The 24,905-nt window shown below is 36.9% G+C and overlaps 2 protein-coding genes and 1 long non-coding RNA gene across 8 annotated transcripts in view; 1 reads left to right on the top strand and 2 right to left on the bottom strand.

Annotated features, from left to right (window-relative positions):
* Nucleotides 1-17,935, bottom strand: part of LOC128868462 (upstream-binding protein 1) — a 57,573-nt gene extending 39,638 nt beyond the window's left edge. The window contains exons 1-3 of the mRNA XM_054110567.1: nucleotides 17,461-17,935; nucleotides 6,295-6,409; nucleotides 4,133-4,336 (exon numbers count right to left, since the gene is read on the bottom strand). Of these exons, the coding sequence (XP_053966542.1) occupies nucleotides 4,133-4,336; nucleotides 6,295-6,409; nucleotides 17,461-17,931 (790 nt within the window). The 5' untranslated portion in view covers nucleotides 17,932-17,935. The remainder of the gene's footprint in view (nucleotides 1-4,132; nucleotides 4,337-6,294; nucleotides 6,410-17,460) is intronic.
* Nucleotides 17,936-18,492: 557 nt separating this feature from the next.
* LOC128868463 (uncharacterized) lies at nucleotides 18,493-21,911 on the bottom strand. Of its 6 annotated transcripts, none has more exons than XM_054110570.1 (2): nucleotides 21,814-21,911; nucleotides 18,493-19,602 (listed from the first exon to the last, which is right to left on the bottom strand). In XM_054110570.1, the coding sequence occupies exon 2, from the start codon at nucleotides 18,680-18,682 to the stop codon at nucleotides 18,506-18,508; it is 177 nt and encodes a 58-aa protein (XP_053966545.1). In that variant the 5' UTR covers nucleotides 18,683-19,602; nucleotides 21,814-21,911; the 3' UTR covers nucleotides 18,493-18,505. The 6 variants fall into 6 exon arrangements, with proteins under 6 accessions (XP_053966545.1, XP_053966546.1, XP_053966549.1 ...); XM_054110571.1 differs by lacking the exon at nucleotides 21,814-21,911 and adding an exon at nucleotides 21,722-21,783; XM_054110574.1 differs by lacking the exon at nucleotides 21,814-21,911 and adding an exon at nucleotides 21,595-21,688.
* Nucleotides 19,364-24,307, top strand: LOC128868465 (uncharacterized). Its single transcript, XR_008455122.1, has 3 exons — nucleotides 19,364-19,472; nucleotides 23,850-23,898; nucleotides 24,018-24,307. It is a non-coding gene; the product is annotated as an uncharacterized LOC128868465 (long non-coding RNA).
* The last annotated feature ends 598 nt before the right edge of the window (nucleotides 24,308-24,905 follow it).

The following is a 24,905-nucleotide window of genomic DNA, read 5'->3' on the forward strand; positions in this document are numbered from 1 at the left end:
ATCAACACCATCGAACGACGACTGAAGGAGGCGAACATATTCTACCGTCCCACATCATCAAAACCACTTCTGTCAGAAAAACACATTGAGAAACAACAAAACAAATGGCGTCACAGTATTGGACTGGCCTTCCCAGTCCCAGACGCCAACCCCGTTGAATGAAAAATTTAAATATCATATATATCTTTTATACTTCATGAATAACCGCGGTTCCTTTTTTCTGACACAGACTGTACATCAAAATTTTTCAACTTTGTATTCAAAGTTTTTAGAAAAATTCTAGCGCATGCAATATTAGTTTCACAAAGTGCAAGTTTCAAGTAGCTAAAATTTCTCGTTGATTTATGATATTTTATTTTATAACATTTTTCGCTGAGGTGTTGAGCATTTCTGCCGAATATGTGCTTTACTCGTTTGCGGAATAAAATTCTTAACATCGATGCAAAAAAAATATACATATGTATGTCCATATATCAAGAATCAACTCGATTTCTGAACCTACTTCAAACTTGCATTTTATTGTGCTAAAATTGAATGGACTATAAAACTGCGTAGCCGAATGGGTTGGTGCGTGACTACCATTCGGAATTCACAGAGAGAACGTAGGTTCGAATCTCGGTGAAACACCAAAATTAAGAAAAACATTTTTCTAATAGCGGTCGCCTATCGGCAGGCAATGGCAAACCTCCGAGTGTATTTCTGCCGTGAAAAAGCTCCTCATAAAAATATCTGCCGTTCGGAGTCGGCTTGAAACTGTAGGTCCCTCCATTTGTGGAACAACATCAAGACGCACACCACAAATATATAATATATATATAAAACTGCGTACCTAAAAGCTTTCTAAAGATTTTAAATATTTAAAAAGTTTTTTTCTGAAATTTGTTAAATTTTTGAGAATTTCGCACAAAGTTAAGTTACACCTAATTCTCTTTTTACACGAATTTGATTTAATACGATTTTCAATAATTTATGAATTTTTCTTGCAAATAGAGTGAGATTTTTCGACGCGTATATGAAGTGTTTAAATTAATCTCAGGAAAAGTCTTTGAGACTTGGTAGATTTTGCTCTCGCCGTTTGAAATTGAAAGTTGAAATTGAGGTCGAGCCAAGAAGTACCAAGAGATTTGGTGGCTCCTAAAACACTCAGGCTAAAAAGCCCATTGTATTTAGAGCTCTGGAAGGATTGTAGATAGTCAAGAAGGAAAGGAGAAAAGTATCAGAGAAAGAGATAGGGAAGAATAGAGACAGAGACAAAGGTAGTTAGTCCTGAGAAACGAATATTACTCAGTCTCACGACATATGTAGGAACCCAAAACTCGTAGCCTTGCTCTAGCAACGGCAGGACACTCACAGAGAAATATTTAAAACTTAGTAGTTCGTCGCGTTACTACTATTTTAAACACAGGTGTATATACAAATATATGTATGTATCTATACATGGATAAAAGCACGCCAAGCTTCAACTGCAGTCAACTTCATCGGTTCCGTTTTGTGAAGATGCTTTTACGATACAGTAGGACATATTGAATGGTTGCCGAGATATAGGAGATACATTTTTTTATTTTTTCTGTAATCCGTTTTTTTTTTATTTTGCTCACGGCGCATTTTTTTGATTCATCATTTGTACCTAATGTGAATAATTCTGCTTTATTTATGAAAGAGATAAGGGTTTTCTAATAACAGGTGTTATTTTGAATAGCCGCTATTTCGGTAGATGCCACTTTTGAAGCTGTCATTTTTTTATATTTGACAAGTAGAAACTACGCCATTAATAAAAAACGATACACACTTAAACAACGCTTTGAAATTATTAAAATTCACTATAAAAATGGTGAAAAATTGGCAGAGACGGTTCGTGAAACTCAAACATTTTTGGGTCATCGTGAGGCACCTTGTCGGACCGCAATACAGAAATTGGTAAAAAAATTCGAGCGGTTGGGGCAAGCTAGTCATGTGAAGAAGAAAACCCGTGCACGTCGCTCAAGAGCAGTCGAAAATATTGTTGTTGTAGCCGAAAATATTGATCTTAAGATTTGGGTCTTAAGGCCTATAAAGTCCAGTTAACACAAGAACTCAAGCCGGCCAATCATCAACAACGTCGTATCTTTACTGATTGGGTCGTCGAAATACATGAAAATGATCCGGAATTCCATCGAAAAATCATCTTGAGTGATGAGGCTCGGCTTCGCCAAAAAGCTAAATTGTCGGATCTGGGGCTCAGAAAATCTAAGAGTTATTGTTGAAAAGCCTATCTATCTTCAACGTGTGACTGTTTGGTGCGGTTTATGGTCCGGCGGAGTCATTGGACCTTACTTTTTCGAAAATGAAGCTGGAGCAACAGTTACGGTGGATGAATTGCGCTATCGAGAGATGATTAACGATGGCCGGTGAGTGGTATTGATCTGGACAACGTTTATTTTCAACAAGACGGCGCTACGTGCCGCACAGGCAACGAAACCATTGGCCATTTACGGGAATAACACCTCTTATTGGAAGACCCTTTATTACTTTCTTTTTTAAAAACTACAGTTATCGAAGAGTGGTTTCGATTTCGTTCATTTTCACCACTAATCTTTCGCGGATGAAGAGTAATATATCTACTAATTTTCAATGACGGACGGACGAACATGACTAAATCGACTCTTCACATTATTCTGCGCCTGTATGCGGTTATACACAATCGTTATGTGAAAAAATAATAATTTCCTAGGGCACAAGTGGACGCGGGCATAAAAGTTTAAATCGATTCGAGGAAAATGCCTATATAATCCTTTGACTCCAGACATAGTGATCTTATTAAATAAAATAAATAAATAAATTTAAAAAATTCGATAGATATAAAATATTAGCTATGTATGGTAAGTAAATATGTACATAAGAATGTACACCAATGCCTCAGATGCTGTTTCATCGGTCAAAACTGATATTTTTAAAAAGTTATAATAAAAAAACAGAAACGCGCAAGTATTCAGTGTTTATTCGGCAATGCATTTTAAATAATTCAAATTGTACATTTAATAATTGTAGTATATACAATTTCGATGAACTTTTGTGACTCCGAGGTACGAATATGCCTTTCCATTTCTAGTTTGGCTCTAAGTCTGTGTACTGTAAGTAAAGTAAGATGTCGATTTAAGACGTTCACTACTACCACAAGTATAAGTAATTGGTTTCCTAATTCTGTATATGTATCAGCCAAATTTAAAATTTTCAACATACAAGAACATATCTGAGCCTACGCTTGTGCTCACATAATTAAGTCACTTTATCCTTGTACAATATTTTTATAACTCAATATTATAATAATTTTTCATGCAATTTTTTTTCCTTGATTTTCAATAACAATTCAGCTCATAAAAAACTAATAAATTTAAGTTCCAAAATTTATAAAAAAATTCAATGAAAATTTTCGACTTTTATAAAACTTCAAGGTGTGCAGTTTTATAGTCCACCCAATTTTAGTACAATAAAGTTAAATATTCAAGTGGCTCGAAATTAACGTTGATTTGTTTTTAATTTTTTTTTTTTTTTTTTTTTTTGTATACGATTTTGAGCATTTTCTTCCATATAAAAGTTTTCCGAATGTGTGCTTTTGGAACACATCGGCCCACGGCCACCTATCGCCAGCAAACTTATATTGTTCAAAATTTATATTGGCGCAAATTTTATTAGTATCAAACTGATTATTATTTTGAAAGCTTGACATTGTGGCAGGAGCTACAATGGGACATTTTTTCTGAAATATAACAAAATGGCGGCCTTTAAAAAAAAAGGTATGTTTATCGGGTGGAAATTAGGACTGAAAAAAAAAACTAATGTAGGACCTGCCAGAACTACTGATGTGTGGAATAACTGATGAAAATTTCAGATCAATCAGATGTCCCGAAGAGCCAAAATCCTGTTGACAAGCCACCTATCTTTTTTTAAGACGCTTACTTTGGTGCCACACTACTACAAAAAAATATGTAAAAAAAAAAAAAAATTGTTTTTTTATACTATGATATTTGATGTCAATAATAATATACTATAAAATCAAAACAATCGCATTTTATTTTCTTAAAAAACAAAATTCCTAAAAAATATCTATAAAAAATGGGTATTTGACCAGACTTAAGGTTGGGAAAGCACTTACCCGCCGTTTTTTCCTTTTTTTGTTTTTCTTTTTCGTGATGTGGAATTTTATTGGCTAATTCTCCAGACTGTACTGTAGTTGGGGTTCCACTTTGACCGATATCCAATGAGTCCCAATCCATTCGTCTCTTTCGCGATCCACTATTTGAATAAATTGTTTGTACGTCGATAATTTGTGGTCCAGGCGATTCCTTCGAGTGTTCGTCTGAAAATTATACTGCATCACAAACTTGTTTGATATTTCCAGAAATAAATTTCAGGCGATTTTTGATAGTAGCTGAGGTTAACCGATTATTAATTTTGCCAATTACTCAACTTAGATACTAATTAGATTTGTTCACTACAATTCGGGCAATTTTTTGTTTGGTAGTACTTTGAAGAAATAATTACTCGTACATTCAAAACAATGCTTATAACTATTAACTGCTTTTCACTAACTAAATATAACTGGAGTTCCTTTGTACTAAACAATTCACTTGAGGTCTTTTATGCTCGGTCTTTAATCACTTTATCATTATTTATTATAGTTTTTTTGTTTATCATTAACTTTCAGAGGTATTACAAATAAAAAAATAACAACAGAGAATAAAGGGTGGTTCAAAAAAAGTAGTCTTCTAAAAAATATAATAAAATGAGTAAAATCAATTATTCCCACTTAATTTTTAAAAAGGGAAAAGAATTGAGAAGGTGTGGGCAATAACAGACCGTTATCCGGCTCTCAGTGAATTTGACAGAATCAGTTGATGGGCCGACGTAACAGGGGATGTGCTTGCAAAAAAACTGAGATTTTGTTAGTGATATAAGAAAAGATCACTTCGTTGTCATCTGAGCAACAACTTATTGGACGAGTGCGTGAAATTATTTTGCAGATTTAAGCGGGCGATAAGATTGTGTTGGTGATACTCGAAAAAAAAATCAAACACAGTCTTCCACATATTGCTTGGTTGCTATCCGGGCAACGTCTGATTGGACGAGTGTGTGAATACATGTGAAATGATCGTGTAGAGATTGGCTGCCGAAGGCCCTGTGACGTGGCAACCGAAGTTCCTCTCACAATTTTGTTTTTCGCCATAGTTATTGGTCAAATCTTGTAAATCTATCATCCTTGGTTTTTGGAGTGCCGCAAAGAGGTTAGCAGGGTCGAATTACAGCTTCAACAGGCAGTGCAAAAGACAACACGATTACTTAGCGCGCAAGATATCGGTTATTTGATACACTTTAAGTTACATTGCGCCGTCCTGCTAAAACCAAAGAGCGTTGAACTCCATGAATTAAGTTTTAACCCACAAAAAATCGGTAATTGTGGTACTGGTGTTCACCGTTGATCGGAAAGACGTTTCCAGCAGTTTCAAAAAATTGGGCAATGATGCCACCTTTTCAAAATCTCGCAAAGCGTCACTTTTATCGTGACATGATGGAAATGTGCCCTGCCAGAATAGATGAATTTTCTTTAAATTCAATATCTAATTTAGGCTATTCTAAGCCCCTGGATGGCAATTTTTGCAATTGGAAGTCTTTTGTAATTTGAGCCATTGCAATTTTTGTGTCATTTGTATAGCGCAGGAACCATTGTTGTGGCATAATAGAGTGTGGCACTTCGAAAAATGTCTCAAAAGCCTATGATATATGTAAATAGAAACTGGCATTTGGACCACCCTTTATGTATGAGAATAGATTACACGCGCATAGTTTAAATAAATCGGCAGTGAACATTATTTTTAACTTATCTCGAACTATTTGTTTCTGCCCTTAAACAGACTATAGCTGAACTATTAACTGTTTCTATTAATTGTGCTCCTTAATGAAGCCCCCAAACGATATATGAGAATAATGCATGTTAGGCGTTCACGAGCTTTTAAAAAACCTTTTAACTACTCATAAAATATTTACCAACATTTTGTTATCAGTGAACCATAAAATCAGGCGATGATTGTAATTTAATGTTTCAATTTGTTTTACCTGTGGAGCCTAAATTACGATTGACGAGATTACTGCATTAAACAAGTAATGCTATGATACTTTTGCTAAATGCCTAAATATTGATAATTTGATAAACCGTTTGAAAAGTAAAAATTTTCTTTTAAACATAAATCAATAATAACTCCGTTTAGTAGTAAATATTTTAAAGGCATAAATAACATGAAATATTTTTTAAAGGCATACCTGTCCAAGATTCCTCAGAATTCGGTGGAGAGTCTACAAAAGTGATAACATAATCCGATGCTATCTGGTGATGTGAATAGCCGTTTATATAATAACGATTTGTTTTGTTCAATATCTATGGGGGAAAACAAAAACAAAATAGTTAATAAAGCCCATATCGAAATAAAATTTATGTCAAACTATGTTTAAATCAAATACTGTTAATGCCCACAAAATTAAAACTGAACGAGACAAATGCATGAAGATATTGAGCTTCAAGCAGCGAAAATACCAGAATTTTTGAAACAGAAAAGTGAACCCATAATCCATTACGGGTAGGCGAGTATTTCTGACCATTACAAGTAGGCAAATGCTTGCAATGTCACTTTTCTGTATCCCGTAACCCCCATTAAAATTCACTAACAAATATTTTCGTAGAACATTTCAGTTTTCAAATGTGCCCAAGGGTATTATAATTCTGTTTACATAACGGTTAAAGCATAAAAGCATAAAGGAATCGAGATATAAATATATGTATACTCGTATATCGTCCCCTTAGTATAACAATAGCCTATGTGCTCATAGGCTATTATTTTTTTATTGAATTTTTGGATTCTCCATCGTGGATTTTATATGTGGTCAAAATTTTGTCAAATTCTAGTTCCACAAAGTGGGTCAAAACGTCAGTCAAAAAATAATAAATATTTACAGACACAACGAGATTTGAGTGAGAACTACTTTCGACAAAAAGTTTGAAATTCATTTTCTCAAAACATCAAAAAATGTATAGGCTATTTTAATACTAAGGGGACGATATACCAAAGGCTCAAAACGATGAGAGAAGTCGATTTAGGCAAGTTTTCCCGGCCGTCCATCCGTTCGTGCGCACGACAACTCGAGCAAACATCAGTGTGATTCACTGAAACACGGTACTCATATTACTCTTTATCCAACTCTATCATGGTAGAAATACACTTGGAGGTGTTTCATACACGGAGGTTTGAGCCTGTGAAACGGCCCGAAATATTTTTATTTTATATTTAAAACTTGACAATGTCACATCCATTTTTAGGTAGAACTCGCCTAACGTGGCACACATATTGATATCCACCTCATTTCGATCCAACATAAATATATATGTAAATAATATTATTGAGATCGAACAAAAACCCCCGTCCGCTTTTTATATATTAATACTAAATTTCTGTTGTTTCAGCTGAAGCTATTGGTCTGCAGTGGGTCGTGGTTTTACTCTGATAACGACATTCGGAGTGCAAGAGTTTATAAAGGTGGTAATGGACTCTCGGCGATTGTTGTTAATTGCTTAGTTGTCCTGTGCTTTTCTGGATTTCGTCAACACAGTGATGGAGATGCCTCCTGACATATTTAGGGGGTGGCGCAGCCATCAGCAGTAACTGCTTGCTGCTCGAAAGGAAGCATACATGATTCACTGTGAAAATGTTATAGTGGGAGCATCAGAAGGCTTCAGGAGAGTTATGCTGTTTTGATGAGCTCCGGGGTACCGAAGACTTTCCGACTGGGGTGCTTAGGTGAGGCACCCATGTGTTGCGGAATGTAGAAACCGTGGAAGCTGAGGACGTATGATAGCGAGAGCAACATGCGGCCATAAACTGTGTGGCGCCCTCCCTATGTGTCTCAAGACCTGAACAGATCTTAAGGTGGCACCAACCGTTGCATATAGAAGTTGAGTGTGGATGGAGCCTTTCTCACTCCTTTCCCTGCTCATCGCCATATGTATATTTGATTAGACCTACACTTTATTCAAAATGTATAAGTTAGTAGCCCTACCCGCATCCATATGTCTGCCCAAAGGTGTTCCTTTTTTAATTTCATTATAACATTATTTTCTAAGGACTTTTTCATCATGATAGTTTTGTATATCGATATTAAAATATAATTTAAGGAAGCGTAAGTTTGCAAGTTCAATTGTAAATATAATTTATTGGAAAAGGTCTGACTGTTACTACCATTAGCTCTAATGGTTTCACATCTTCGGGTCATAATTTGTGTTAATTTCTGCGCAAGTTGTGTGTTCTGCTCCAAATTAGCCGAATTTCCCCCTGATAACAGTTGACCGTCCACAATCCAACATTTCAATCCCATTTGGCACACCTTCGGCTACGATACTTACGATCGTTACCTTCTTATAAAATCCAAGGTAAACTAGACTTCCAAACATCTTCGTTTCTGACGGTAATAATGCTTTTTGGCAGATTTTATTCATCAAAACTACGTTCCAATTGGCGGTGAACACAATTAAATGGCCAAATCCTTTTTCGGTGGAACAGCCTCAAACATGAACCTTATTCTACGTAATCGGAACGACCCGTATTTATATCCGGCCATGACAGTCGCTTCAGCAGCATATCCCGCATATGTATGGGAAATGTTTATGATGTTACAACAACAACCATATGAACTTTAACTGGATACTCAACAGATCGTTGAAGTTGTCGATTCTCAGCAGTACACCAGGACCGTTTGCTTAATTCCCTTCTGAATTTGCAGTGTCCATGCAAGTTTTTTTTCAATGTGCGAAAATAAGAACAGCGGTTTTTTCAATCTGCTCCGAAATTTGAGTTCTTCTGCGTGTAAACGTCCTCGACTCGTGTATTTGGATGCATTAACACCACTTTTTCTTAAAACTGCTTCAACTTCACGCACCGATAAGTTCGGCTTTGTCGCAAACAAATCAATGACCTTCTGATCTTGCTTTGGAGAGGTTTTATTTTTGCGTCTCGTCCGGGGAAGTCATCAACGTATTTATCTTTGGTATACCATTGCACCCACTTAGCCTTCTAGTCTTAGTCGACTTCTTTAAATATTTTCTGCATATCTACGTGTCAAGCGTGTTTAAACTTAGGCCATATTCCAGATAGCTGGAAACTAGTCAAGGTCGTCTTCATACCAAAAGTTGGTAGAAGAGGACATGAATCAGCGAAGGACTTCAGGCCAATCAGTCTTTCGTTTTTCCTGTTAAAAACTTTTGAAAGACTTTTGGATACGCACCTCAGAAGCTCTTTGGAGAGCTCGGGTATATCAACTGCACAACACGCATACCTTAAAGGCAAATCTACGGAGACAGCGCTTCACGAGGTAATCGGAACAATAGAGGGCTCTCTAGAGAGCAAACATTATACCATGGCGGCATTCTTGGATATCGAAGGCGCCTTTAACAATGTTAGCACAGATGCCATCCAACGGGCGTTGATAGACCTGGAGGTGGACAGTTGCATCAGTAACTGGATCATCTCCATGCTAGAAACCAGGATCATCAAAGCTAATATGGGTAATATTAACATAACCAAGAAGGTCCACGGGGGCACTCCACAAGGGGGAGTATTATCTCCACTTCTTTGGCTATGTGTGATTAGCAAAATCTTAATAAAACTTGACGGAGGTGGGGTAAAAGTGGTGGCGTACGCTGATGATGTGGTGTTAATGGTGTCAGGACTGTGTCCAAATACGATCAGTGGGATCATCCGAAGGGCGTTAGGCGAGCTTAACTCTTGGGCCACAGGATGTGGGCTAAGTTTAAACCCGCGTAAAACAGAACTTATGCTTTTTACCACCAGATATAAGGTACCAACTTTTACCCTACCAAATATCAACGGACAAACTCTGTCTTTATCAACCAGCGCAAAGTACTTAGGGGTAATTTTGGACTCCAAACTTAGCTGGAAGTTAAACGTCGAAGAACGGGTAAGGAAAGCAAAAATTGCTTTATATGCCTGTAAGCGTATGCTTGGAAGAAGATGAGGTCTTCAACCTAAGCATACATTATGGCTGTATAAGGCGGTTATACGACCCATTTTATCGTATGGTTCGGTAGTTTGGTGGAAAGCTCTAGGGAGAGAGTACAATACTAAATTACTCGGCAGAATACAAAGATCAGCCTGTGCAATAACGGTCGGTGCAATCAGATCATGTCCTAGAGAGGCTCTCAATGCACTGACACACGTTATTCCAATAGACCTACATATAAAGAAGACGGCAACCATGAGTGCATTTAGGTTAAATGAAGCGGGTCGCTGGAAAGGAAAAACTTATGGTCACGCTAGTCTATTATCGCGACAAACTCAGTTAACCTCTGTGAGGACTGACTACATCGTCCCGATGGTAACGTTCAATAGGAATTTTGCCACACTCTTTCCATCTAAAAAAGAATGGAATAAGGGATTTTCTCTAAACAACTTCGATACCACAGTCTATACAGATGACAGTAAAATGGATTGTGGTGTTGGAGCTGGTATATATTCTCATAGACTTGGAATTGGAAAATCTGTGCGCCTCCCCAATACCAGCAGCGTCTTCCAAGCGGAAGTACTAGCAATTGGGGAAGCCTGTAGGTTACTAATCGCAGATTTCTCTTTTAAGGGCAATATCGCTATTCTTTCGGATAGCCAAGCCGCAATCCAGGCGCTGGACGCGACTATAACAACCTCTAAAGTGGTGGAGCAAAGTAGGAATAGCCTCACCAACTTGAGTGAAAACCATAGAGTAAACTTAATTTGGGTCCCGGGACACCGGAACATTGAAGGTAACGAAAAAGCTGATGAACTGGCAAGAGGGGGATCTGCCATGAATAGCGCTCTTGCAGTACCAGTATTCACTCCACTAGGTGCGGTCAAGAACGCAATTTCCCTAAAATACCTTCGAATTGCAGATTGTAGATGGAGAGACCAGACGAAATGCAAAATCAGCAGAACGTCATGGCCCACCTACAACCTCAAGCAATCGTCGACATTAATAAACATGAAACGACGGGACACCTGTAGACTTACGGCAGTCATAACTGGCTTCTGGCCTATCGGAGAACAAGCCGCCAAAATGGGCATCCCTCACAACACATACTGTCACAGTTGTAAACAACCGGAGAAAACAGAAACAATCTTCCATTTCCTCTGTGAATGCCCTGCCCTATGGAGGGACAGAATGTTAACCCTGGGCAAACCGCTGTTCGAGAGTCTCGAGCAACTGTCGGGCTTAGACGTCAACAACCTAATAAGGTTCCTAAACCGCACAGACTGGATATAGTCCTGCTGCAAATAACTGTTAAACAATTTGGTAACGAGGATGTGGCAACAAAATGGTGCGGAAGCGCTAGTTGGATTCTGGCTGAATCACCACTCTAACCAACCAACCAACGTGTCATTTTTTGGACCTTGAGGGTTTTACATAGGAACACTGCTTCAAATCGTTTTCATATGCAAAACTCATTTTGTAAAAACAACTTACGAATTCGAAATTTTTCCCAAAACTAACAACTTGCACAACGCGTATTGCGAAAAGGTTAAATCTATTTAAAGCATTTAATTTTTTAATTTTAATTTTTTTTATTTTCTTGTTTACTGCGCTCGGTAGCATACTTTCTTCCATCGTACATGGTTCTGGGCTGTTGCTTTTGCACAGTCCCATGTCATGTCGGCCTCTGCTAACTTGCGCAACATCGACCTTCTCCAAGCATTATCTGGCCTTTCTTTTTTTTATAACAGAACTCTAAGTTTGAATTTAGCCGGCCACGTTTCCATTAGACAGACTGTACGTGGTCGTCATATTTTTTCATTAATAGAGTAATAAGTTGTAGGCAATTAAAAATTTTCACATTCTTTTTGTACAATTGCTCGAATTAAGTAAAGTATTGCAAATGTTAGAAATGGATGTACTCAAGCGAAAAAAACCCCTTACATACAAGTATATCCATTCGTCAGAGGAATGATGAGCGGGCTAAATTGAAACTTATTAATTTTTCTTGTGGCAATTAAAAATTTGCGTCTTATTAATTTCAAAAACTTAGTCATCGCAAATGCAATGTACCTGCGGATTATTTTATTAATATCCCTATTTTTCATACAATTCATGATCCTTTTTCGCATATGCATTGGGTATTTATGTTTTTATAAACTTAATGCCTCTGTTCATATGTATGTGTGCACGTGGTTCTGGTTGAATAATATTTTGCCTTTGAAAAGTAGTAAGGTCCTTGGGTACCTACGAGTAATTGTATGGGTCTTCCATATACCATTGGTATTTTATGCTTGTTTGAAGAATTCAAATCACTTTAGACAAGTAAAATATTAATGAACACATTTTTTTGTGTTTTATGTTATTTATGTAATAGTAAAAACTATAATCACATTTTGTATTTGAATAACTCCAAATTGCTTTTTACATTTTAAGTTTGTCCTTCTAACAGAAATGGAAACAACGCACCACAGCTCTTTTTCCGCTAGAATGTGTAAATTTTTTGTTTTGAAAGTCTTTATATGGAAATGCAAAAATAAATAAATAAATATTCCTAACATAGTACATATCCCCACGACCAGAGAAAACCAAAGACCTACATAAGTATAGACTATATCACCGCAAGATAGGCATCGCTCTCGGGTAGAAGCTGAATAGAAAGCAAAATTAAGATATGCGGATTCCTATCTCTGAGGTATCTACAGCTTTTGGTTTAGCTATGGATCACTCTCACTACGCAATTGCTTGGAATCTTGGCTTTGACTCTTACTCTGGCTCTGGCAACCTGTTTTGAAAGAGAGCGTTCCCTTTTATATTAAAAAAATTTGAATAGCAACCAAGGGATGTAGTCTTCCCTAACGCCAGTGTTAGCCTGACCGACATCCCATTGCCCTGCTTTTTATCATTTAGTAAAAGGCGCTGAGAATCGTACATTGCGTGTTGCTTTGAAACTGTGAGCATCCTTCTATGAATTTTTAGTTATAAATTTGCCATTGTTCCACTTTACACTTTCTCGGAAATTAAAATGAGCAAATGCCTCGGCCGAACGGAGAAGGGAATATATTAATTGGTATATATTTTATAAAAGGCTGAAAGGCTTCAAATATGGCGGCGAGGAGCTGGTAAGGTGCATGCATCAGCTTCTATGCAAAATATGGTCGGAAGAAAGCATGTCTGCCGATTGGAATTTAAGTGTGCTCTGCCCAGTCCATAAGAAGAGTGATCCTGCAATCTGCATCAATTACCGCGGAATTAATCTTCTAAATATCGCCTGTAAGGTTCTAGCGAGCGTATTGTGTGAAAGGCTGAAGCCCACCGCCACCAACTGATTGGACCTTATCAGTGTGGCTTTGGACTTGAAAAATGTACAATAGGCCAGATTTTCACAATGCGCCAAATCTTGGAAAAGACCCATGAAAGTAGAATCGACACACACCTTCTTTTCGTCGACTTCAAAGCTGCATTCGACAGTACGGAAAGGAGTTACTTGTATGCCGCGATGTCTGAATTTGGTATCCCCGCAAAACTAATACGGCTATGTAAGATGACGTTGCTCAACACCAGCAGCGCCGTCAGAATTGGGAAGGACCTCTCCGAGCCGTTTGATACCAAACGAGGTTTCAGACAGGGTGACTCGCTGTCGTGTGACTTCTTTAACCTGATGTTGGAGAGCATCGTACGAGCCGCAGAACTTAATCGCTCAGGCACAATTTTTTATAAAGAAACAAAGCGAATGGGTCTGGTGGTGAACGAGGACAAAACGAAGTACCTCCTGTCATCAAACAAACATTCGGCGCACTCGCGTGTCGGCACTCACGTCACCGTTCAGTTATAATTTCAAGGTTGTAAGAGACTTCGTTTAGCAGCAGCATTAACTCCGATAACAATGTCTGCCTGGAAATCCAACAGGTGCTACTTTGGACTAAGTAGGCAACTGAGTACTAAAGTGCTCACTCGACGAACAAAACTAACACTCTACAAGGCTCTCATCATGCCCGTCCAAACGTACGGTGCAGAAGCGTGGGCGATGACAACATCCGATGAAGCGATGCTTGGAGTGTTTGAGAGAAAGATTCTGCCCAAGATTTTTGGACCTTTGCACTTTGGCAGCGTCGAATATCGCAGGCGATGGAACGATGAGTTATATGAGCTTTACGACGATATAGACATAGCGCAGCGAATAAAGATTCAGCGGCTACGTTGGCTGGGTCATGTCGTCCGAATGGATATAAACGATCCAACTTTGAAAGTATGCGATGCGGTACCAGTTGGTGGTAGCAGAGGAAGAGGAAGGCCTCCCTTGTGTTGGAAACTTGAGAAGAACTTGGCTCCAATCTTCAAAAAGTCTTACTGGCGCCGGTCAGTACGAGAAAGAAACTTTAGGCGCGCTTTGTTAAACTTGGCCAAAATCGCTTAGGCAGTTATCGCGCCATTCAAAAAGAAGATATATAAAAGTTTGGCAGGAATACCACTCGGTAGTGTCCGTGTTCTAAGCCGCCTATATGCACGAAACACCAAGATGACAGAAAGGTTTTATTTGATAGCGGTCGCCACTAGGCCAACAATGGCTAACATTAGAATGAAGTCCTATCATGAAAAAGTTCCTCATAAATCATCTACTGTTCGGAGGCGGCATAAAACTGTAGGTCCCTCCATTTGTGGAAGAACATCAAGACGGAGGAGAAGCTCAGCCAAACACCCAACAAAGGATCTAAGCGCCCTCTCCAACTGCGGTCCGAGGATTGTGCATTCACTTAATTTTATATCTTATTTATTTATACATACCATATAAATGAGGAACATACAAGAATACATAGCTTATTAGAAAATAAATGACAACAAGTAAGGAAGTTCGAAATTCGTTCTAGACCGAACTTTATACCCCCGCATATTTTAATAAAATTTTATTTGGGCTGGTTGATAATTTTTGGATTCAAACAAACTAATAACGAATGAGAGTTGTATTATAGCTTATAACACCAGGCGGATGGTCGGGAATTTAGTTTTAACATATAAAGAGTGGACGGCACAATTCATTTGTCAGCGATTAAAACTATCTAACTATTTAATGTAAGGGAAAGCCAGCAAAGCAAGACTCCACTGGGCCAGAAATTGGAGTTCTCGTGTTGTTGTTCTCTAAAATATTAACAATAGATTAAATTATAAAAAATAGGTCAACTACATTTAAAAATCGTTCGAATTCTTTATAAAAAAGAAAGATAAGTTTGTCGCTTGGTGCAATTCAGTCCTGAGTAACTCTGTTGGTTTATTTTCTTTGGTAATAAGTCAAGTCAAAAATCTATCCCGATAAAACATCCATAACTAAATCACATGGTGCTACGAAACCAAATGAAATGGGAACACCTTGAAAGATATTTAGGTCGGGAGGGTCATGTAATTTTAGGGGTAAGCCTTGTCGATTAAAGCAAGAATTGTTACAATAAATTTTCCAAACATCTTGACTTATGTTTGAAAAACCAAATTTTCCCACCTTCGCGTACTTATAACCCTTTAACTTAGTTAATTATCAACCGCTTAAAATTTCTTACCGGGCTGAGAAAGAAGAATTTTGGAAATTTTAATATAGTAACTGTAACACATACAACTCAACAATGTCAAATTGTCATGGCGGGTACATCAAAGCGGGTAGCCTAGGCGTGGGAGTACACATGCTTACATAAGGATGTGGGATAACACGCGTCCATGAAAAAATGGTGAATAACTTAGTCAGTAATTTCCTGTGTGAATGCCCTGCCCCTGAATGGAAGGATGGGCAAACCGCTGTTCGAAAGTCTCGAACAACTGTCTGGCTTAGATGTTCGCAACCTAATAAAGTTCCTGAACCGGACAGATTGTAAATAACCGTTAAACAAGTTACCGAGGATGTGGAAATAAAATGGTGCAGAAGCGCTAGTTGGATTCTGGATGAGTCACCACTTAAACTAACTAGTCAGTAATTAATTGGAAATTGATCCGGGGGATGTAGTGGTGTTACTCTCACCCACCTTCTCATATCTGGGAAAATTTCCTGATTGTTTTCTGATATCTACCGATTACTACGCTTACAATTTCTTTACAGATGAATCCAAAATGACGAAAGGAGAAGACTACCGTCTGCCCACAGTTCGTTCTTCACCCAGGCACTTGCTTGCCTAGGATGAGTACGGCCAACATATATTCCTCACTCTCAATTTTGAACTCGACGAGGAAGGATTGCCAAAAAATGCTACGAACTTGCACTTCCCAGGAAGGAATGTAAAATATTAATTGGAGTACTGCATCCACATCGCGCAGCTAAAATGGGATGGGTCTAGAACGACGCGTATAACTTACGCGAAGAAGGCGAAAGGGTACCTTAGAAGACCTCATTTGCCACTGCCACTGCTGTTACCGGAACTCGTTACAACTGCCTCGGATCGGTATACTTTTCCCCTCTAAAGGATATTGCTGACAAAAGTTTAAACTGTTTATTAAAACTCGCCAAAACATGTATTCGGCAACACTGGTGACATTACGGCCCCTTATGAGGTATATACGAGATTTATTCAGATCACCCGGATATACTTAACCTAATCTTCCTGGTATGTATCTCGCAGCTCTCTTATTTGTAGCCCCGAGGTCGATCCTAAAAACGTATTGGTAGTCCGAATCGGTTGATTACGTAAGACAAAATATTTCAGCCGCATGACTGGCTTTGCGTCCGAAATATTTACAGAAATCTTATTAAGGGATCGATTTTATTTAAGAAAGGATGTGTTAAGGATACATCCTGGATCGGTTAAATAAGAGATGCGATACCTTCTCACCCATTTGTTCCACAAATGGAGGGGCCTACAATTTTATGCCGCCTCCGAAGAGCAGATGATTCTTTACGGGGGCTTTTTCATGGCAGAAGTCACTGCCGAAGGGCGAAACAACTTTTTCTATCATTTGGTGTCTCATTTGGCTGTCGCATAAAAAAGTTAAATGTGTGGTAAGAATTGATTTATTTATATGCTTTAATCATTAAAGCTTGTTTGTCAACTTGGTCAAAATTTCAATAAGAATGTAAACAAACAAACAAGACAAAACCAAAGAAGCAGTGCTCTTTGACATTCAAACCACCAAATCAAAGAAAAAAAATTCAAGTCAGCTGCTATACCGAAGGCACCTTGTATGGATTCGCCTTGAGAGAATACCAACTAAGAGAATACCAAGTAAGGATGAAATTCATGTTTCTTAGAGAGATAAGGCATTTTTAGCCTAACAAAAAATGTATTGCATTTGTCTATCAAAAAATTCAGCGGGCGGAGATGCGATAACTTCTAGTTAGTACATATGTATATGTATGTGTATGTGTATATACAAACAATGCCTAACATATTTTTCCACTGTTAATTTTTGTGTTGTTATCTGCTGTATGAGAAACTTTCCGACACTTACCTGACTGTTGTTATTATTATGCGGAATGCTGCTACTTTTCTTGTTATTGCTACTAATAGTACTGCTGTTGTTATTGTTGTCGTTACTATTGTTATTTTGCTGTTGCTGATAATGATTATGATTCTGATGAAGATTGCTGGCGGTGTATTCCATTTGATCCGGACAAAAATTAATTGTTCCCGATGTCGGATTGATTTTCGACGTTGAGGCGTTGATACTGATGTTTTTGAGCGCCGTTAAATGTTGTTGTTGTTCTTGTTGCTGCTGCTGCTGCTGTTGCTGCTGCTGTTGATGATGGATGTGCTGTTGTTGATGCTCCTGTGATTCTTGATGCAGTTGCAATTGTTGGGGTTGCTGATAGCTATGTGCGTATTGTGGGTGTTGTTGTTGTAATGGATATGGGTCAAATAGTGTTTGCAAATCGAAATAATTTGGCTGCTGTTGATGTTGCGATAGCAGCGATAGCGCCATTCGGTAATATCGGTATCCCAAGGATATCAACACACGCACACACACTCGTAAAAAAAAACGTTCAATTTAAACGCGCCGATCGAGTCCGACTGACGAAATGTATAATATTGTCCCGGAGAAAAAGATGTTTCCACTTAGACACGTAGTTGTTATTTCTTTCCGACGCGATAAGAATTTTAAATATTTAGACACAGCTGGGAAGCCTTACTCTTGAACCTCCCAACTGCTTACAGACTCAAAATAGTAATTGTTTTGAAATTTTCTACTTTATACATATTTTAAAATATTTATGGCTTTTTAGTTTTGCTTTGATATGGCAAATTGAGGTGCAATAACTTTGCAACATTTATTTGTTCACTTTCAGAGAAACTACTCCTTTTTTACTAACAACCAAATTTAATCTTGCATTCTTACTTCTATATATATTTTTTACTTTTTTATTTTTTTAACATCTATTATATGCATATAACTTTGTAACACAAACTAGTAACAAACTTGCTATGTTGGCTAATATTTCTATTTTACTTTGATGCTGTTTTGCTGAAACAGTTTAAAGTTTTTGCGACTCAGATGTTTAAAATAATACGAAAAAGGAATTGTACAGCTCCTTTATTCCAGTGGTCTCGCGTTGTCGATGGCTTCGAAGTAGGGTGTTTTCGATTTTTAGCAGCATTTTGTTTATCAGATACATGCAACTCACTTGGTGCTCATTGGAATGGAATCGGAGTTCTTTGTGATTAGACTTCTCCATTTATTGAAACGCAAAGTTTATTTTCACAAATTCAGAATTCAGAAACAACGTCAACTTGTCTATTTTCAAGTGTTATTGTTTGCAGTGTTGTTGTTGCCGTAGGCGCTCGCAATAATTTAACAGGGAAATCAGACGATACTTCTGCTTCAGATTGACTTTGTTGTTGCGCTTATCGCTATTTGCCCCTAGTCAAATACTTGAAAACATCATGGCGCATTAACTGATTTCGCTCGTTGTACTGCCAAATATACACTGATTATTTAATTTTTTATATATGGATGTATGTATGTATTTTATTTAGTTTTTCAATTTAACGACCTTTTCTCACGCAGAACTTTAAATCAAATTTATTTTTACAAATATCTTTGATGCTGAATAAATGCCAAATGAATGGTGTGAACCTTTGCGAAATAAGACACAAACTTCCGAATTGTGGTGTGGAAAATACTTGTATTCCCGACTCGCGCAACACTCGATAACTTTCTGACTTGAGTTTTTGGCTTTGTTAATAATTCGACACAGTACACATAGTCGCTGGTCACATTGGTGTATTCCTATACAACGTCACGAATGAAGTGTAATCTTTGCACTGCTCGTGTGTGTTTAACTTTTTAGCTTTGTATTTTTCATTCAACTCTGTATTTGTTAATTTGATAAAGTTCACTTCTGTATGCTTTTGTTGTTGATTTGCTGATGTGTTGATGTGTTGACGTTCTCGTTGTGAGCTCGGCCAGTTAGTAAGAGCGTGATTTTAATGGCGAATTAGTTAGTTTCTCAAACTATTATTTATGTGAGTGAATATACAGTTTTACAATCGTTCATTATTTGACAAAGTTTTGATCAGATGGGCTAGTATAAAGCACTTGTTGATCTGATTGTGTGTGTTCACTATCAGTGTAATAATATCCTCTAATTCACGCCTGAAAGGAAAAAAGTACCATCAATTCGATAGAATGAGTGTTAATTAAACAAATATCTTCTGCATGAACATAAGTTTATGCTTGTAGAAGTGTCACACAAAAAAAAATTAAAAAAAGTCGCGCACAAAAATCTGTTTAGGCAAGTTTACTGCTTACGAATGGGGTTTTCAGATAACTTCGTGTTTTTTTTTTTTTGTTTGTTTTTATATAACTTTTTTGTAAGCAATTAAGATTGACGGAAACGCGACCGAGCACGATTTGGACACGTTAAAGGAGCAATTTTAATACAACGAAGCAATGCTTCGCACAGCGAAATAAGGCCAGCATTTTAGTAGAACAATTGGCTGAATCCAACCACCACCGCTAGCACGCGTCGTTCGTACACGAGTTCAAAACAAAAATGAATATGAAGAAGCTTTCTCGCTTTTGGGAAACTGTAGATCCCGTATCCGATCTATCGGTACAACGATAGTGCTGACTCTGGCCTTGTGTGTCTCCTTTTACGGATCCAACTTTAGCTGCGATTCAAATACGGACTCCGATAGATCAACTAGTGGTGCTCGCTCGTTACTCACTACAAGTACAAAATAAATGAAAACGAGAACGAAAACGAAAACTACTGAAGACTGCGACCTAAAGAGCTTACTTCATCGTTACCCGTGGGTACACGTACATAGAGGTACATATGTATGTATGAATATGTATATGTAAATTTTGTCGATATAGCTTGTTTGACGTTGTATTTGCTCTCGATGGTTACTGATGTTGTCAGTGACGGAGAGATGTGTATACGCAAACATACATCCATACATACATACATGTGTGTCAGTACTGTATTGTACATAGAGCGAGAATTTAATGTGGGAGCAAGAGGTCGGGTAGTAACGGAATGTAGTTACTTTTATATTCAGATACTTATCTTTGTAATTTTCACATTTTTATGCATTACATACATACAAATGTATATGTGAACTTAGGAGTCTGTGGAAATTACCGACTGAGTAAGTGAAAACACTGCAAGAGAATAGGAATCGTGAGCTTAAGTAACTTTTGTTTGCGGGTCGGTCAGCTCTACGTGTTGGTGCTTACTCGTATTTGCATGTGTGTGGGATACGAACATACGTAGTACACAAAGAGTATGAGTATAAATGAGTATGTATATAAAGACTTAAAATGTATGCATGTATATGCAAATGTCTGTATATATGTATGTTAATATACATTTCATTTGTTTTCTCACATGTAGATGAAACGTTATACAAGCGACAGTTGGTTAGCTAGCAGTTCATCAATTGCCATGTTGATATGTTATGTATATACATACATATGAGTATTGTCACAATCCACACATCTATTTGCACTTGAGAATGTTCACTCTAGCTCGATCGTATGCTAAACTATCTACATATACATATGTATGCATGCTCTCTGTACTATATAAGCTCTCTGCACTTTTAATTTTGCCTTTCTCGCGCTTATTTGAAACGTTTTTACAATTCCTATTTTCATTAAGCCACATAAATTAATAGCGACTAACGAATCTTTCCTTGTGAGTGGGACGATGATTACACGTTTTTAATCGTTGAGCGGGGGGCGTGAAAAGATATGTACTACATATGTATGTATGTATCTACATATGTGATGACCTCCACAATTGGCTTTGATTCGCTGAATAGTCAGTTTAGAATATAAAAAGCCGACACTGTTCATTAAGCAATTGCTGTATTGTAGTTGTTTTATTACTGCAAATATTATTGTGGTTATTGTCGTTGATATTGATCGCCAACTCACAAACGCGTTCACTTACATACATATGTATGTATGTACATATGTTCATATAAGTATAAAAGCACCTACAACCGACAATTCAGAGTTGATTCCTATAAAGTTTACTCACTTACACAACAACATCACAATGCTCATAAATTAATAACACATATGTATGTATGTGTATGTATGTGTACATACATACATGTATGGTGTTTAACATACGTATATCATTGCAATTGTTGCAAATATGTTTGTTCGTATAAAACATCTATAAACGTCCATTTTTTTTCTTTAGAATTTTTCAACACTTAATGGAAAACTTAACGCAATTCTAAGTAATAAATATTACAGAAGAGTCTGTTATCAAATTTCGGATGTTCCTACTAGGCGTTGAAATACACGTTATTTTAAGAAGCAAAGAATAAAATTGTTTAAATATACTTTATAAACAGCTTTCGGAAATTTCTTGCGGTAGCTGGCTTTGCAAGAAGTTAAGAAAGCGCAAAAATATAACACAAGCTATGGTAACAATCGGAATAACCGTACTGAGCTGAATGCGTTATGCGGTGGTACAAGCTGGTGTCTCCAAAAGTTGTTCTCGCCATTCAGCAAATACTGGAGCCACGGATCACTGTCTTTAGTGAGTAAAATCGCTCACCACATCTATGTGTTTATGCGACTATGCTAACACCCGCAATGCATTTGTTATAAATTTTTCTACCCAACACACTTTAGTGCACTTGAGTAGCTGTTACTTTATTCACATTGCGGTTATGTATTTATAACACCCACAGAAGCGGTACAAGTTAAGACCCTTGTTTTTTTTTTTACAAATGCATTAATTTAATAATTTAGCAAAGTATTCCTACTTTTAGAATTGCCTAGACTCGTTCAATTTATTATAACTATTTTCTTTTAATTGTTTTTATATTAAATTAGTCCATGCAAAATGACACCGCTTAGATTGTGAATCATTTTCAGTTAAAGACTCTATTTAATCTAGTAATTTTATTTATTTATTTATATGAAATGTAATTATTAATAGTTGTATTACAAAACTAAGCTCGAAGCGTACTATACTCCGCAATTTTTTTTTAAATAAGTGTACTGAAATGACCCAAAGCTGTTGTTGTTGTAGCAGCGTAAACATTTCCCATGCATGTGCTGTAGTGATAGTCCTTGGCCGGATATAAATCTGATACGTACCGGGAACGTAGAACCGACTGTCGTCCGAAAAAAACCACGACAACTCTTCCTTTATGCTGTTACAACAAACGTGCGATATACATGTATGCATGTGTATTCAATGTTCACGTGCCTGTACCATATGGACATATGTATATTCACGGATACATATACATAAATAAAATTGAAATGTGTTTTTACGATTTTGAAGTAAACGATTTATTTTAATTAAGTTCATATGGTAATTTGTATGTCACCATTACACCGTTCGACAGTAAAAGTTATACACGAAAAATTGCATATGTACGTGAAACTATAGATTTTATATTTATATAGTAATGCCGCATATTCAGCTTCCATTTTGTCCCCAATTTAATTTTTTAAAGGACTTTATAGTCCCTAAGCTTATTTAATAACAAATGATATATAAATCAATAATTAGACCGACATGGACCTACGGACTAGAAATTTGGAAGACTGCCAGTAAATCAAACCTATAAATTATACAGAGAAGACAATCTAAGATGCTAAGCACAATCACAAATTGGTACATAAGAAATGACGATATTCACCGCGACCTCGGCAAAGACACTGTCACTGAAACAGTAAAAAGAAGCAGCTGTAAGCGTATCTTGCGACTATTAGAGCACAAAAACTATGAAATGAGACTGATGGAATGGAAATGGAATTTCAACCAAGAAGACTAAAACGCAAATCTCCCACAGATCTTGCTCGTAATGTAAATAAAATTATAGAAAACTATGTTGTGCTAGAAAAATTATAACTAAATACCACCGAAGACAATAATGTTCTCTATGAAAGGGAAGGGATATTTTAATTCCAACCCCCAACACTAATTACTTATTGTTAATATTAACAGGTTTGCTGAACCTAAAGTAAACATTTTATTCCGATCTTAATAGAATTATTCACTCTTTGCTCTAATGAACCTGGAAGCCACGGTCCAAATTGACTATTTTATTCTGTTATGGATGAAAGTTTCCACACTTTTTTCTAAGATGAAATTTTAATCTTTTAATCATTTTTTTCTATTTGGTTTAAAATTCTGTAACTTCTCTAAGGTCTTACACGGATTCTTCGACACGGACGAATGAGAGCTGGTTAAGGTGGCCCAAAATTTCACAACGATAACTTATTTCTATTTTTACGGTTTAATTCTAAAAGAAAACCATGCGCATTATTTCAGTAACATTTTGTATGGTTTTGTTTATGGCTTGTGACTTCTGTATTACATTTTTATAAGACAATTGACTTGGCAAAACTGTTTTCAGACTCATGGCGCAAGAGAGGAAATGCTCAGCGATATTACAGGTGCATAAAGTAAGTGATTGCGTGTTGCTGTCATCGTTATTAGTTCATGATCATTTTTTCTAACTAAAAACAAGTATTTTAATCAACTGCATTGGTCTAATGTATATTTTGATCGTTTTATTTATTAGTGGTTGTTGTGTAGCGCAGATTGGACGGTATACTTTTAGATCGAGACGCGGACCTATTTGGTATACGTTGTTGGAGCACTCAAGCGAGAGATAAATCGAACTGGAGACAAATATTACAGGAAGCTAAGACTCAAACCGGGTTGTTGAGCTAAAAATAATGATGATCATGTTGTATAGCAGCCAGAAACCTGAATTACTTTTACAAAAAAAGTGTATTTGCATATCTATCTCGTTCCTATCCCTTAAAGCACACTACACTTTTGATGTAATAAAATAAAAAAAAAACTTTCTGCACGGTATTTTCTTTTGTGGGGTTTTCTTAAGGGGTTACATGGGTTTCGTCGGGTAAAAAAAGGCCTATTTTCAATATTTTTTTTTCTATGAAAAAAACTATTTAACTATATTATTTAATTCAAACTTTTTTCTGTCTTATAGATACATATTTAAGGAATAATTTCTGAAATTTTCAAAAAAAAAAATTTAACTCCTCTATTGTGACGTCATTTCCGGTGACCCCCCCCCCCCCAAAAAAGGGGCGTCAGCATAACTCCTGACAGAGTCATCAAAAAGGAAAAAACAAAAATAAGTGATTTAGTTAAGACCATAAACTCGTGCTTGAACGAAGGAAAGAAAAAAAGTAAAAATTGGAATTTTGGCAGACATTTTTGAAAAAAATTAAAATTTCGGTCAAATTTGCTTGACATTTTGTTTTTTTTTAAATAGTTGTAATTGAAAAAAAAACAAAATCCTTCGTTCAAGCACGAGTAAATTGTCTTTCGAATTGAGTAGTTTTCGAGAACATTTGACAACCGACTTTGAAAACACGGTTCCGAGAAAAACGCGTTTAAAGTTTTGAGCAACAATAAAAGTGGCTTGGAGCGCACACAT

The sequence above is a fragment of the Anastrepha ludens genome, chromosome 6 (genome assembly GCF_028408465.1).
Source record: "Anastrepha ludens isolate Willacy chromosome 6, idAnaLude1.1, whole genome shotgun sequence".
In the NCBI taxonomy this organism is placed as follows: Eukaryota; Metazoa; Arthropoda; class Insecta; order Diptera; family Tephritidae; genus Anastrepha; species Anastrepha ludens.